Here is a 16,263-nt window from a genome sequence, read left to right on the forward strand (position 1 = left end):
GCAGAGGCGAGGAAAGAGGCTCTCCTAGCGTCCTGGAGGGGGCGACCCTGCTGAGGCCCTGACTTCACCAGTCTGACCTGTGAGACAACCTGTGTGTTGTAAGCCCCCCATCCCGTGGTGCTTCGTCCCAGCATCCTTCCGGAACCACTACCCAGTGTAAGGGGGGATTCCTGGGGTTCGGAGGACGCCCTCTGTTCTCCCTGCCCCGCGTCTAGCTGTCTATGGCCGCGCAAGCCCATCGGCACTCTTCTCCCCTTCCCCCGAAGGGGCAGATCCATGCTTGTCTCTCGGTGCCCTGGAACGGTCACGGCCCTCGGTCCCTCTATCACGTCTGCTTCGGGCCAGAGGCCTGTCACAATGACAGGATAGTCCTCGGGGTGGGAATGTCTCTGCTTCCCCCAGACTGGGCTCCTGGAGGGCGGGAGTCAGGGCCCCTCCTCCGCTGTCCCGCGTCCGGGCAGGGCCTGGGCAGGTGGGCCGGGAGGAGAGACCGCCCGCCAGGGCTGTGTCGGGCAGACAGGGAGGCAAGGCTGCAGAATGCGGGCACTCGGGGCGGCAGTCTCGGCAGGGTCCGGGTGCACACTGGGGCTGAGATCGCCTTCTGCCCCAGTGTGGCCTGTCAGGCTGGTGAGGACGGTCTCAGGGGGCCCAGAAGCCCGGAGCCCATTGGCCAGGCTTCCTGGGAGAGCCGGGGCCGATTTGCATCAAAAAGAACACTGGCTTCATTGAAATTCTCCTCGCCTCCCGTGAAACAAAACCACGAAGAAAAGGAAAGTTTTCATCCTGAGCAACTTCACCCCTGAGGATCGTTTTGAGCGTCTAAAAATAGAGAGGAAATGGGCCTCTTTGGGCCGCTCCAGTCGCCGCCCCTCGGCCCAGGACCCGCCCCCACTGCCCACTCAAGGCCAGCCTCTCGCCCAGTGGGGCACCGAGCTCTTGAGCAGGTGCCCGCGGCAGATGCCACGCAGCTCTGTAGCTGGACGCGGCTGCCCCCGAGGACCCCAGCATGCCAGACAGCGCAGAGGCCCCGCAGGCCAGCCAGGCCCCCCAGGAAAGCTCGGCAGCGAGGTGAGCCAGGAGTCAGGCCTGTGTCCGCGCTCTGGGCTAGGCTCTGCCCCGTGGACCTGGGCAAGCGGCTCCATCCTCTGAGCCTCAGTCTCCTCATCTGGGAAATGGAAGGAAGGGTCTGGAAGAGCCCTGGAATGAGCACTGGCTGGGATGTGAGTTGTTTGAGCTGATACTTGTGTCCACTGCCCTGTGTGGCCAAGAGGGGCTCAACCGAAAAGGGAGCTGCCCCCCAGGGACGTGAGCCAGGGGCTGCCGTGGAATGGGGGAAGGATGCTTCCGTCCTTAAGAACCCTTCCCTGTCTCCCCCAGGGGGCCTCTAGCATGTGGGGTTGATAAGAGGCAAGGATAGGGAGAGCTCTAGCTGTCTGTGTGACCTTGGCAGGTCCCTGCCCCTCTCTGGGCTGCAGCCTCCCCAAAGCCCTTGCACTGTGCATATTCACTAATCTGCGATTCACGGAAAGCAGATTCAATTAGTCAGACATTTGCTGGCACCCACTCTGCCCCAGGCCCTGTCCATCCAAGGAGCAGGGGATCCTGAGAAGAAGGGACCCAGTCCCGGCCTCAGAACGCCCCAGCCAGGAGGCAGGGAGACGGCAGACACCCTCCAGGGTCCAGACATCTGTGCTCTGTGCCCAGAAGGGGCGCCAGCCGAGGAGGAGGAAGAGACTTCTAATTGGGGGCGCTGGCCATGGTGGAAAGACGTGAAGGAAGTCAGGGACCTCGGGGATGGGAGAGGTCGGGGCGCTGCGTGTGGAATGGGAGGTGGACGGGAGTGGTAATCGCCAGGTCTGAGCTCCAGAGTGAGTGGCCACTGTTCCAACGGGAGGGGCTCTGAGGATGGAACGAATGTTAATGAGCCTCAGAGACAGAGGCCCCTCCAAGGGCTGGGCTCTGGGTCTCCAGGGAACCCTCCAGAAGCAGGGGGTCCTTGCCTGCAAGGCCTCAAGAGCAGGAGGTCCAGCCCCTCTCCCCAGACAAGGGCCACACACAGAGGGTCAATAGGCCCTTGAGGTAAGCTGGCCGGAGCTTCCTCACCCAGGGGAGGTTCTGGACTGCTCAGCACACGGGGGGTCCTGCCACCTCCTTCCTGGCGGCAAAGCGCTCATAGGCACACCTTGAAAGCTCAGCCCTTGTCAGGAAGCACCAAGCTCTGCTGGTTCTCCGGGTTCCCTGTGCCCGAAAACGAGCAGTCAAGGTGGGGGTCAGGAGCCCAGGGTTTCCTGAGGTCCACCGAGAAGGCCCATGGTGACAAGGGGTGGCAGAGGGTCCTGTGCACTCGCTGGGGCCTGGCCACTCTGGAGGAGCTGGGCAGGGGGTCCACAGAGGCTGAGCCTGCTTTGCAGACACTATGAAAAGGAGGCCGTCAAACGGGGACAGAGCCCCTGTTAGGGACAGAGGGCTGAAAACCCAGAGCTGGAGGACCTGCCCCTCTGCTTTCTTGCTTAGAGGATTTGGGTAAGTTGTCTAGCTTCTCTGAGCCTCAATCCCACCCTCTGTGCCCACGAAGACAGAGCGCCTGACCCCCGTTGACCTCGCAGAGAACTTGGGCAGATCCTATTAGCTACTAGCCAGTGTGGATGGCACGGTTCCAGAAGCAGAAGGGCCACCCTCCCAGGCATGGGAGACGTCCTGGCAACGCCGGCCACTCTCTTAGCAGCACCAGGCGGGGGATGGTCTTGGGTTCCCAACCCGCTCTGCTCAAGACCTGCTCTGACCCCGGGCAAGACGGGCTCTCGGAGCCTCTGTCCCCCTGTCTGTCCCATGGGGGAGATGCTCCCGCTCCACCAGCTTTGCAGAGTAGCTGCAAGGAAAGAACTCGATGTTGTTCTGAAGCTCCTCTCCACCTCTCCGCCCTGTGCCCCAGAGACGGCGGGCCTGCATTCCTCCAATAGCCCGAGAGGGGCCTTATCTTCCCAACCCCCTTCCCAGGGCTGCAGAGGGGAGGACTGGAGGTCGGGGGGTGGGGTGAGGAGGCAGGAACTGAGAGCCGGAGGAGGGTTTGCACACCAGCCTGACCAACGTGAATTCCCTTTTGTGCCAAGCCAATGGCAGGGCTGGCGCTGGGAGGTGTGGGCAGGGTCTGGGGGGAAGGAGCCCGGCCAGGGCCAGCGGAGCTCGAAGCCGCTGGGCTGGAGCTGGGTCTGTGCCCTTTGACACTGTGGTGCTAGGTCACGCCACACAGGAGGACACCACTGCGTGCGTCCGGGGCCCCTGTTAGAGTCTCTGTCCAGGACAGATCCCAGCCTCCCCGAGGCTGAAGAAGCCCAGCTTGGAGGAGGGCCTTCAAAGGAGCCAGGGAAAGGGGCAGTTCTGGGTCTGTAAGGCTGTGGATGCCCGGGGGGCAGGCAAGGGCACCATGTGGCTGGAAGGTGTGGTGTGGAGGGGTTATAGGCAGCCATCAGACCGGTCAGGTAGGGCCAGGCTAACTTCTAGGTCTGGACGGGCCGGTGTGGCCAGACTAGGGGCAGCCAGGCACGAGGGCAGCCGTGGCCAGAGGAGGGGACCCTGAGGAACCCTGATGCCAAAGAAGCAGCAGAAGCAGAAGAGAGCCCAGTCTGGGGGGAGAGGAAGCCAGCAGGGCGGGCTGGAGGCTGGAGGCCGGAGACAGAGCCTGCGGGGCCGAGTCTGGCCCAGGGAAGGATGGTGAATTGACCACACTTCCCCTGGGCTCCCAGCTGCCCCTCCCAGCTCTGCCCACCCAAGACTGGGTGCAGAGAGGAGGTCCCTGGGAGCCAGGGTTGTGGGGCAGGCCAGGGGGCTCCTGCAAGCCCAGGGAAAGAGGCTCTTCTCACTGACAGAGCTTTCCAGGGAGGACAAGGGGTGAGCTCCCCATCGCTGGGATGTGCAAGCCTAGAGGGACAGCCAAACTGCAAATACTAGGGGGAAGGATACAGGCATTTTAAAGAATATGGACTACCCAGGGCCTTCTGGTTCTCCCCAGCCTCCTCCCTGCTTCCCTGTGGCACGAAGCACGGCTATGGCAGGGGTTTTTTGTTTTTGTTTTTGGTATCTTTATTGTTTTTCTCTGCTTTCATAAATACACGTTCATTTATTGAAAATCATTCATTGTTGACTGCGTCAGGCACTATGTTAAGCACTGTAGAGTATCACAGAAAACAGGGCGAGCTTCTGACCTAAGGAGTTCACATCCTTGCAACGAAGACCCGCATCAAACAGTAATTATACAATGACTTGTCATTGTCCCTGGGATCGGTGCCACGAAGGAATTAAGGAAAAGAAAGAGGAAGTGTGATCAATACCACCAAACGGCTAAAATGGCACATTTGTGTTATATATATTTTATCACAATAAAAGGTATCTTTAGAATGTTGGTAATTTTTTTAAAGATATTATGGACAGCATGTAACAGATGTCCAACCTAGACTCCGGGGCTGGGGAAGGCTTCCTTAGGGGAAGCAACACCTAAGCTGAGACCCGAAAGGTGAGTAGGGGGTGATTAGGGTAAGAGCTTTCTTTCTTTTTTTTTTTTTTTCATAATTTTTAGTCTTTTTTTTAAAGATTTTATTTATTTATTTGACAGAGAGAGACAGCGAGAGAGGGAACACAAGCAGGGGGAGTGGGAGAGGGAGAAGCAGGCTTCCCACTGAGCAGGGAGCCTGATGCGGGGCTCGATCCCAGGACCCTGGGATCATGACCTGAGCTGAAGGCAGAGGCTTAACGACTGAGCCACCCAGGCGCCCCAGGGCAAGAGCTTTCTAGGGAAAAGGCACAGAGTGTGCAAAGGCCCTGAGGTGGAAAGGAGCTCGTCGTGTTCGAGAATCTGCAAGGCCAGTGGGCACAGGACAGAACACTTGGGAGTATACGTGCCCCAGGAGGGCCCGGGGCTGGTGCCAAGGGTGCCTGTACAAAGGGCACATCGGTGGCGTGAGAGGCCCCAGTCTCCAGACATCTGACTACAGATCTGGCTCCTTCGGGTGCAGGTCAGCCCAAGCCAGCCCCGGGTCCTTGCAGGGGATGCCAAGTTGTTGGCCGGGGACAGCAGAGCCTAAGCTGGCCTGGAGTCAGGACGCTGGGCCCAAAGCTGACTCACTCTGTCCCCAGGCAAGCCCTTGAATGGCAGACTCTCAGGTCAGTGGGTTTTTTTTAGGTCACTGAGTCTAACCCACTCCATCACAACATTCACATATTATCAACCTACCCTGATTTGAATACCTCCAGTGATGGGGAACTCACTACTTACTTCTTTGTCCCTGCAAAAGACATGGTTTCATTTAGAGAAAGCCCTGCATCACCCTGGGTCCTGGCTCCAGTCTCTCCTCCCAGGCAGCCCTGGCTCCTTGCAAGGGAGCTTGTGAGGGACGCTTGAGGGCAGGGCTGGGACAGTGCTTTGGAATCTGTGAAGGTCATGACCATGTGAAGGACATCCAGGACCTAGCTTGGACTCTAGCCCCAAGAAGCTCTAAAATAAGACTTTACATCTGCAGAATCTAATAGGTTGTATGTTTTGTATTAATGGAAGCAAATTTTTCATATAGTGCAATGCACAAAGATGAGTATAACTTGATGACTTTGACAAAAAGCAAATACTCCTGTACTCAGCAACATGTAGAAATACAGAACGTTTCGTCATTCCAGAATGTTCTTGCACTCCCTGACTGTCAGCCGTTGCCCCCTCTTATGTAAGCAGCCAGTTAGGACAGACAGTGGTCTGGCAATCCCTGAACGTCTTGTCGACGGGATCACACGGCACAGGCCTTTTCCTCTCGCTCACTGGGAGGTTCACCCCTATGGCTAAGTGCTCGGCCGCCCACCCTTCTGCCCTGCGGAGTGGACTCCGCTCCAAGCTATCCGCAGGTGGATTATCCATTCTTCTGCGGAGGACATTTGGGCTGTTTCCAGTTTGAGGATTTTATGACTAGAACTGTAACGAACATGCTTGTGTAAGGTGTTTGTGACATGCGTCTTCATTTTCTTGGATCAGCCCCTGGGGATACTACTGCTGGCGCAGGGCCGGGGGATGTTTGAAGAAGCCACCAGACGTTTTCGCACGTGCTCGTACCATCCGCCAGCACTTTCTGCTGCCCCACGTCTTTGTCAGCGCCGGGAGCGTTACTCTTTTTACCACTGGCCACTCTGCTGGGTGAGCGGTGGAATCTTCTTGCAGGTTCAGTTTTAATTTCCCTGGTAACGATGTTGAGCATACATTCAAGTGCTTACTGGCCATTCGTCTACATTCTTTTGTGAAGTGTCTATTCAAATCTTTAGCCCATTTTGTAATTGGGTTCTTAATCCTTTTGTTCTTGTTTGCAGAGATTCTTTATATGTTCTGGACATCAGTCCCTCATTAGATAAATGTCTTGCAAATATTTTCTCCCACTTTGTGGGTTATCTTCACTTTCTTAATGGTGTCTTGATGAACAAACATCTTTTTTTTTTATAAAATCCAATGTATCTACTTTTTTCTGTTATGGTTAGTGCCACTGTGTCATTTCTAAGAAATCCACCTATGCTAAGGTTTTAAGATACTTTTCTATGTGTTCTTCCAGAAGGTTGATAGTTTTAGCATTTATATTTAGGTGCATGATCCATCTCAAATTAATATTTTTCCACATATTTATTCAGTTATTCCAGTGCCATTTGTCGAAAATAATTTTTTTTTCACTATTAAGCTGCCAAGGCTCCTTTGTAAAAAAAAAAAAAATCAATTGACCGTATACGTGTATGGGCCTATTTCTGGACTTTCTTCCACTGAGCCAGTCTTCTATCCTGACGTTCCTACCAAACTGTCTTGTCTGCCTTGGCTGTGTCGTAGGTCTTGAAACCAGGCAGTGTTGGTCCTCCATGTGGTTTCTTTCTCCTGCCTGGGCTACATCCAGTGCCGTCAGCAGCCTCTAAGATGTTCCAGGACTCTTGCCTTCAGGATTCCGTGCAATGGCCCTCAGCGTTTCTGTGTATTTCTCTGTGGTGCGTTCCTGGTGGCTTCAAGGCAGTCAGACCTCTGACGAGTTTGGATATAACGAGTTTCCCTGACCCAAAAAGCATGTGTCCTGAGAGTCAGGGGAAACCCAGATCACCTCTTAGGATCTAGCCTTGGAGACCACATAGCGTCGCTGCTACTACGTTGTATTTGGTGGAAGCCAGTCGTTGGTAAGGCCCGTCTCCGAGGAGAGGGGAGTGGGACACAGCCCCGCGACGGGAGGGCGTGAGAGGATTTGCAGACCTGATTTCCAGCTGTCACAGATGTGCGGTGACAGCTCCTCCCACCTGTCATTTCGATGAAATGTCATCACTTCATCATTGTTTTGAAAGCTACTTTCACTGGAAAGATTGCTCCCGGGTGACCATTTACGTTAGCACTTTCAAGTATATGGTCCCAGGGTCTTCCTGTCTCCTTTTACTTACGGACAGTCAGTCATCGTTTCTATTCCTGTTTCCTGTTAGGTGACAGGTTTTCTCCTCCACCTGCCTTGGTTGCTTCTACAACATTGTGATTTTCAGCAGTTTCACTGGGATGGATTAAAGTGTGGGTTTACGTTATTTCATTTAATGCAGATTAAGCTCGGTCATCACGTGTGACTTCTAGGTTTTCCATCTAGAATTTGTAGGCTGATGGTTTCACCAAATGTTGAGGGAAAATTAGACATGATTTTTTTCAAATTGTTTTCTGCCCCATTCTCTTTCTCCTTCTCAGGGACTCTGATTAAAAGTACATTAGACCATTTGTTACTGTCCGACAGGTCACTGAGGCTTTGCTCATTTTTTTAAATTGCGATATAATTTATCTATCATACAATTCACCCGTTTAAACTGTAAAATTCAGTAGTTTTCAGTATTTTCACAGAGCTGTGCAGCCATCACCACGGTCACTTTTCGAGCATTTTTGCCATCCCCAAAAGAAATCCTGAACCTCTTAGCAGTTACTTCCCATTGCCCCTCAAGCCCCCAACCCTAGGCAACCACTCATCTACTTTTTGTCTCTATAGATTTGCTTCTTCTGGGCATTTTATGTCAGTGAACTCGTGTATCATCTACTGTGAACGGCTTCTTCCCCTAGCAATGTTTTCACGATTCAGCCACGTTGTGCTTCATTCCCTGGACGGCCAGATAACATTCCGGTGCATGGGTGCGCCCGGTCCTGTTCACCCACTCATCAGCTGGAGGACATTCGGGCTGTTTTCACTTGATGGCAACTATGCATGATGCTGCCATGAACACAGGCACAGTGTTTATCTGGACATGCCTGTATTTTTATTGGGTATCTACATGGGGGTGGGACCGCTGGGTCAGAGGATGACTCTGTGTGTAACTTTTTGAGGACCCGCCAGACTGTTCCCCACGGTGGCTGCACCACCTCGAGTCCCCAGCAGCCGTGTGTGAGGGCTCTGATTTCCCACACCCACCCGACACTGGTCATTATCTACCTTTCTGACTACAGCCATCCTGGAGCGGGGAGGTAGTGTCTCGTGGTTTTGATTTCCCGGTGGCTGACTGTGCTGAGCATCACTTCATGGGGCGGTTGTCCATTTGTGCATCTTCCTTGGAGCAACGTCTACTGAAACCCTTTGCCTGGTTTTAATCAAGTTACCTGTCATCTTAATTGAGTTGTAAGGGTTCTTTGTATATTCTACATGTAATTCTCTTATCAGACGTATAATTTGCAAATGTTTTCTCCCATTCTGCGGGTTATCTTTTTGCTTTACCTATGGTGTCCTTTGAAGCACAAGAAGGCTTAATTTTGATGTAGTCCAATTTATCTGTTTTTTTCTTGTTGCTTGTGCTCTTGACATCATATCTCAGAAGGCTGTGCCTAGCTCAAGGCCCCATAGACTTATATTTTCTTCTAATAGTTAAAGTTTTAGCTCTTACCATTAAGCCTTTGATACATTTTGACTTAAATTTTTAAAAAGATTTTATTTATTTATTTGACAGAGAGAGACACAGCGGGAGAGGGAACACAAGCAGGAGGAGTGGGAGAGGGAGAAGCAGGCTTCCCGCGGAGCAGGGAGCCCGATGCGGGGCTCGATCCCAGGACCCCGGGACCATGACCTGAGCCGAAGGCAGACGCTTAACAACAGAGCCACCCAGGAGCCCCCTATACATTTATCCTTATGCCAGTACTACGTTGTCTTAATGACTGTAGGTGTGTAGTATGTTTTGAAATCAACAGGTGTGAATCCTCCAGCTTTGTTCTTTTTCAATATTGTTTTGGCTATTCTGGGTCTTTTGAGTTTTCATATAAACTTTAGACCAGCTTGTTAATTTCTACAAAAAAGTCAGCTGGGATTTTGATAGGGGTTATGATGACCTGTAGATCAGTTTGGGGGGGATGGTATTGTCATCTTAACAATATTAAGTCTCTTGATCACGAAATGACTTTCCATTCGTTTAGATCTTAATTAATTTCTTTCAACAATGTTTTGTTATAGTTTAATTTAAAAAAAAAAACTATTTTTTCTCTCTATTCTTTTGATTGAATTATTTCTATCATTCTGTCTTCAAGTTGACAAACTTTTTTTCTGATAGTTTCAAATCTGCTGTTAAGCTCATCTGGTAAGCTTTTCATTTCAGAGATTGTACTTTCCTTATACTTTCTATTTTCATGTGGCAATCCTCCATTGTTCATCAATTATGTCTATATTTTTTCTTTAAATTATCAAACATGTGTTAGTAACTGTGTTAAAGTCCTTGCATGCTTATTGCAACATCTGCGTCATCTCTGAGTTTGTTTCTACTGACTGCCTTTTTTCTCGATTTTGGCTCAAATTTCTTGCTTTTTCAGATGTCTGGTCATTTTTTGTCATACGTTGGGTATTGTAATGATAGGTTAGGAGTATGTTGATTTAAAGGATTTAAATATGCATTTGCATTCACTAGTGTCTCAGCCACAGGGCTCTGCCTTTCTGAGTCAGTCGCTCCTAAGAAATCCCATGTTGCTGAGCTGTGTGCAGAGGTTTTGGGAGCCTCACAGAGACCCACCCAAGTTTAGGCAGTGCATATGATACTTCAGAATTTAAAATCTGGAGTCAGGGGCGCCTGGGTGGCTCAGTTGGTTAAGCGACTGCCTTCGGCTCAGGTCATGGTCCTGGAGTCCCGGGATCAAGTCCCGCATCAGGCTCCCTGCTCAGCGGGGAGTCTGTTTCTCCCTATGACCCTCCCCCCTCTCATGCTCTATCTCATTCTCTCTCTCAAATAAATAAATGAAATCTTAAATAAATAAATAAATAAATAAATAAAATCTGGAGTCAGGCTATCTGGCTTTGAATCCCAACTATTCCAATTACTAGCTGTATCACCTACAGCAAATTACTTCATCTCTTTGTGCTTCCATATCCCATATAATGGGGATTATAATTCAGTACCTACTTTATAGGATTGTTGATGTAATTGAATGACTTAACATATGTAATGTGCCTGCCATCTACTAAGTGCTCAAGAGATGTTAGTTTGAACTTTTAAAAAAGTGAAACGAGGGGGGCTCCTGGGTGGCTCAGTCGGTTAAGCGTCTGCCTTTGGCTCAGGTCATGGTCCCAGGGTCCTGGGATCGAGCCCCGTGTTGGGTTCCCTGCTCAGCGGGGAGTCTGCTTCTCCCACTCCCTCTGCCTGCCACTCCCCCTGCTTGTGCTCTCTCTCTCTCTCTCTGACAAATAAATAAATAAAATCTTTAAAAAAAATTTTTTTCCAAAATATTAGTTGATGGAGGGGTGTAATAAAAGGATCTGATGGTGGATGACAGAAAATGGGAGCATGGGGTGCCCACCCTTCTGCGCCTTACCCCGTTTGCCCCTGCCCCACCCAGGAGGCCTGGGATGATCTGGGATAGCCTGTTGGCCAAGAATATGAAGTCTGACACTCACCTGCCTGAATTTGTAGCCCAGGTCTGCTAACCAAAAGGCCTCGGGAAAATCTCAGTTTCCTCACCTGTGAAGTGAGAATAGCACTAGGAAGCGCGCCATCGGGCCGTCCGAGGGTCGCTTGTGTTCGTGTCTGTACAAGGCCACAGGAGACGCCACACGAACGTTAGCAACTGGCTCTTTACGTGATATTATTACATCTGCCTGTTCTCCCTCTGCCCCCTCAGGCCTAGGGGCCTCACGACACCCCATCTGGTAGCCTTGTCCCTGCCTGGGGCAGCGGAATTCCAGCCCAGGTGCCAAAATCACCCTTCCTTGATGAAGGCAGCCCCAGAGAGGCCCAGGGACTCACCCACAATCACCCATCTGGAGCAGATCCCAAGCCTAGAACCCACAGGTCCCAGTGCCCAGAACACTTTTTCTTGGGCAGGACGGGATTGCCTCCCAGCTCAGTCCGGGTTTTGCAACACAGCCTGGGGATGGACGAGTTCATCTCCATGCAGGCTTGTGAGCTTTGTCCCGACAGGGTTGGAGGCTCTGGGTGTGGCCAGTTGGATTAGAAGTGAGCTGGCTGGCTGGCCCCACCCAACATGGCAGGAGCCTAGGTGGAGCTGGGACCAGCCTTTGGGGCTGAAGCCTCTCCCCAAACACACCTCTGCGGGAGCCTTGCACTGGGGGCTCAGTCCCCAGGGTGCCTGCCCCAGATATGTTCCTTCTAGCAGTGTGAGGGACATGGCTTCGACCACCCGTGCCCTGTCCTCACCCTTTCTGAGAGACCATGGGTCCCTAGAAGTCCTCTGCCTGACCAGGGTTCCCCGGGAACTGGTCCGTCCTGGGGCCCTGGCTGCTCCCCCTCGGGGCCAGCCGCCTCCACGGCACCATGGCCTCGGGACACATCCTCTGCCTCAGGTCAAATAGTCGAACCTTCTCTCCTTGCCAACTGTCTCCTTTAATTTCGCTGTATCCCCCACCCCAGCCTCGGTCTGGTAAGCCCAGTGACCTTGAATGCTCCTCTGGTCACTGACCATCACCTGACTGCTGTCACCTCTCAGCCTTCGAGGCAAGGCCCCCATGCCCCCTCTGTGGGGGCTGCTGAAGCACTCTTCGCGGTAGGAAGGAGGACCCCCCTGGAGCTGTCAGACCTGGGGAAGGGACAGATCATTTCCAGCTCCGGGAATATGGGCTTAATTCAGATTTTTATTTCATGGTAGGCAGTTATGTTTAACAAAATAACACCCAGCCTCTATGCTAAGTGCTCTGGGAGGGGCTCAGCCAGGGCAGCTCCAGAGGGTCTCTCCCAGAGGGCTTCCTGGAGGAGGGGGTTCTGAAGAACAGGAGGCCGCTTGTGGGTTTTGCAAGGGGACGGAAAGTGACGATTACACATTTCCCAAGCCATCCTGATCCTGGAAGAAGCCTATTTACCCAGGCTCCTCGTCCATTTAGGAACTGTTTCCAGTTGCCCCGGGGGTGCTGAGAGACCCAGGCATGGGGTTGCTGCCAGCTCTTGAACTGAGGACCTTTCTGATGCCATCCCCCACCCACACCCATGCCCAGCGCCAAGTCCAATCATTAATGCCGCCGCAGCTCAGCCCTCAGCAGGAGAGCAGCGGGAGGAGGGAGGAGTCATCCGTGTCCCAGGGACAGAGGAGGTCTGCGTTCCTTCCTGGGGTTTGCTGGGGCTGGGAACCCTTCCAAAGCACTGGTGGGGGGTGAGGGGGGCTTCTGGCAGGTTCTCAAAGGGGCTCATGACCCATAGAGGCTCAGGGCTAGGACTCCTGACCCAGATGGTCAGGACAGCCTGAAGTGGCAGTGGGCATGCGCTGTCAGGAAAGGAGAACTTTAAGGAACTGGAATTTGGTGAAGGGCAGAATTTTCTTGAAGTGGGTGCGCGGGCATTGACTGACCAGCTTCCTGGGGTAGTCGGGAGGCATCTGACATCTGACTGGGGTCAGGGCCGTCGAACCACCTGTGTCCTGCCCCTGGGCCTTCAGGTGTGGCTATAATTCCACCTGAACGCCCAGCGGGGCCCTGCATGTCTTCCCCTCCCCCAGAGGCAGTCCGGACCCTGAAGTTGTAGCTTGCAAGGGATCGCTAAGGGGTGGGGGCCCCCAGGGCTGGAGGGGAGGCTGGGAGGGGGTTTCCAAGGAGCAGGGACCCAGGTGTTAGAAGGTTTGGGTTTGATGCCACAATCCTGCCAAGTCCCAGGGTGGGGGAAGAAGTGGAGGGGGCACGAGAGGGCAAGGGGCAGGGGCATTTGCTGCCCTGGGACGGGAGAGAAAGCTGTTTTATGATGCAGATAACGGGTAAATCTAGCGCGCGTAGTGTCCTGGTTCTGGAGCGGGTCACAGAGACCCGGGATCCCATCCCTGCTCGGCCTTCTTGCGGGGCACGCGACACCGGGCCAGTCTCAGGCTCTCCAGGCCACTCTGCTGCTCGTCTGGAGCCCGGGCTCTGGAGAAAGCCTCCACCGCAGGGCTGTAGAGAGCATGCAAGGAGCCGGCGCGAGTAAGGTGCTTGGCACAGCTCCTGCATTTAGTAAAGACAAGTTAAAACGTCGAAACCAAACCAAAAGTGAAGCTCCCAGCCCGCCGCGGGAGCCCAGGCGGGCTTCAGGTGCAGCGCGCAGCCCCAGGGCCGTGTCGTCCTGCAGCCCACAGACCGCCTCCCCTCCCCACACGGGCAGGTCCCTCTTCCTCTCCTGCTCCCCACCCTCTGATGTAAGGCTCACAGGTGGGCAGCTGGGGCCCGTGCCAGGTGGGTCAGAGGTGTCTGGGGCCACACCTCACCCACAGCCCCGGGGCAGGCCGGGGCGGGTCCCCACGCATGCCCAGCCCCACTGCCTCATTACCTGGAGCCCGGGCAGCACCGACTCCCACACCTGGTGCCTTAGCCAGCGGAGTGCAGGGAACGCGGAGCCCTGTCCCTGCCTCCGCATGGGGGAGACAGGTGAGCACCCCGTGCAGTCGGACCCGGCCCTGCTGGGCGTCCACTCTCCCTCCGTGGGGTGTTCGGCCAGGAACCTGGGATCCTGAGAGAGCTGCCGCGAGTCCAGTCTTCGAGGTGAGACAGGCCATGTGGACTAAGGAGAAGTGAGTGGCGTGGGCCACCGTGTGGGGGGATCAGAGAGGCCCGTGCGGATGCAGCTCCCGGGTGGGCTGCTGGTGTGGCACGCTCCAGCCGGGGTGGCCGGGACGCTGGGTTCTGGAGGAGGTGCTGCTCCTCTCCCAGCTGGGGCCTTTTAGGATCCGGGGAATGTTGGGGCAACGCCCTGCCCTGAAATCCTCTGCTGTGTTCCGGGAGATAGGGTCTCCCCTCGCACCCGGGGCGGAGAGAAGCAAGAACTGGAAGAAGGAATGGGGAGGGCGGCCGGGGGGGGGGGGGGTCAGGAGTCTGCAAAGCAGGAGTCCTGGGGCTCTGATTGGTTTGCTCATCCTGGTAAGCGCCTGGCCCGGGGAATAGAAACTGGAGCCTGAAGGCGACTCTGTGTTGTTCTCGATGTGATGAGATGTGTGGGCTTAGCAGGCAGTAAATTACAGTCAGGTGCCCAGCCTCAGGAGCCGGTGAGTCCTGCCCAGCAAGGAGGGCACCTGCGTCCTCACCCAGTCCGGCCACGGCCCGTGACGCACGCTGTGTCTCTGTTGCAGGGCGGTTTGGTGGAGCGGGGCCTCTCTGGGGCTGATGCGTTCCCTGAGGTCCCCACTGTCTCCTGGGTGAGCTCGAGGGGCGCGGCCGCCCCACGGGGACCATGTCAGAGATGCTCCTGCTCAGGTCTGCCAACTCCATCCTGAGGACCGTGTAAGGAACAGGGACCCCATCCTCCTCCCAGGGAGAGTACCCGGGCCACGTGGCACCTGGACCCCCAGTCTTGGGTTTGGGGGTTTCCATTCCACTGAGTCACCCTCCCAATCGTACCCAAGAACTTTCTTCTCCTTACTCCCCAAAAGACCCATGACAGCCCCCCAGCAATATGTGAGAGCCACTGAGCACTAAGCACGTTGCAGGTATCCTATATCCTCACCACAGACACGGGGCTGACGCAGAGCACTGAGGCTCCGAGAGGTACGGTGACTTGCCCAGGGTCACACAGCTAGTGGAGCTGAACCCAGATGGGCCAATTCTGGTGAGCCTCAGAAAGCATTTATTGAGCACCTATTGCATACAGCACAGTGCCTGGCTGGTGAAAGGGAAGAAAGACAACAAAATAACTAGGAGATGGACGCCCCCTCCAGGAGGGGCTCCCATGGAAAAGGAGGGCTCCTCTTGGCTTGTGGGTCACACACATGGTGAAAACTTGAGGAGGATGTTTCCTGAGCTCCAACTGTGCACCTTAGTGCATCTCAGGGCCAGAGGACAGACAGACTCAGAGAGCTTACCAAGCCGCGTGAGGCACTCAAGGCCCAAACCAGAGTGTCCAAAGGCCGTGAGAGTGAAAAGGTGTTGGGGATCATCCCCGAGGGCTTCTGAAGGAGGAGCTGAATGAGCCTCGGTAGGCTCTGTCCTCAAATGGTCCCCTTCAGCTCCTCGGGCAAGACAGGAGGACGAAGGAGAGACCAACTGACCAGAGACGGTTAGGAGAGGGAGTGCAGGCTCTCCCAGCCCCTCCGCCGGTCCCACGCACCTCAGCTCACAGTGTATTCGCGCACACACGCCCTTCAAGAGCTTCCTCGCTCCCTGAGCGACCGGACAGGTGCTAAGCACATTTGGTTTCTGTGCAAGACGAGTAAGGCAAGGTGCTTGTGGGGTATGTGCGGGCAGGAGGAGTCTAGTTTTCCAGAAGGACAGGAATACCGTGCTCATCCCCTTTGACAGGCGCTGGTCCTGATCGCGGTGGTCCCACCTCACCTGCTGGTCCCTCGCCGGCCCCCGAGGCCGCCCCAAACAGTGGCAGGAGTCAGAGGGGCATGGGAGGGGTCAGGGCAGTCGGGGTGGCTCCCCTTGGAGGACACTGGGAAAGCCAGGTCCCCGGGCTCGCTCCCCAGGCCGAAGAGGCCAGCTTGTCCAGCGTTGGTCTCTCAGCCCCCGGGCCGCTGCAAAGGGGCCAGCAAAGAGGGGGCGGGGGCGTGGCTGGAGGCCCCCCCCGGCAGCTGTAGGAGCGCGGGCGAGGGCGAGCACGGAAGCCGGCGCCGCGGCACCCCCGCCCGGACACGGGGCAGCAGGCCCGCGGGGAGGGCACGGGCCCAGCACCACGCAGCGTGGCCCCCTTCCCTTCTGTGTCACGAGCCGGGCCAGCCATCAGTCCCTGGTTGTGACCCCGGGAGCAGCCACACGTCACAGGGAGGTCCTGCAAAGTCTGTTTCAGACGGTGGGCGAGGGTGCTGTCCCCTTCCGGGATGCTGACCTCTCTTAATGAGGCTTCCAGCCTTCTGCGGCTCAGGGCTCCACG

The 16,263-nt window shown here is 54.9% G+C and overlaps 1 protein-coding gene across 9 annotated transcripts in view; it reads left to right on the top strand.

Moving 5' to 3' along the window:
• Nucleotides 1-821: 821 nt before the first annotated feature.
• Nucleotides 822-16,263, top strand: part of ACSBG1 (acyl-CoA synthetase bubblegum family member 1) — a 44,445-nt gene continuing 29,003 nt past the window's right edge. For 3 of the 9 annotated variants that reach the window (XM_036067597.2, XM_036067598.2, XM_036067601.2), the window contains exon 1: nt 905-1,068. In XM_036067597.2, coding sequence (XP_035923490.1) covers nt 1,007-1,068 — 62 coding nt within the window. In that variant the 5' untranslated portion in view covers nt 905-1,006. The other 6 variants (XM_036067596.2, XM_036067604.2, XM_078078785.1 and 3 more) reach the window with 4 other exon arrangements.

Source organism: Halichoerus grypus, chromosome 8 (genome assembly GCF_964656455.1).
Source record: "Halichoerus grypus chromosome 8, mHalGry1.hap1.1, whole genome shotgun sequence".
Taxonomy (NCBI): domain Eukaryota; kingdom Metazoa; phylum Chordata; class Mammalia; order Carnivora; family Phocidae; genus Halichoerus; species Halichoerus grypus.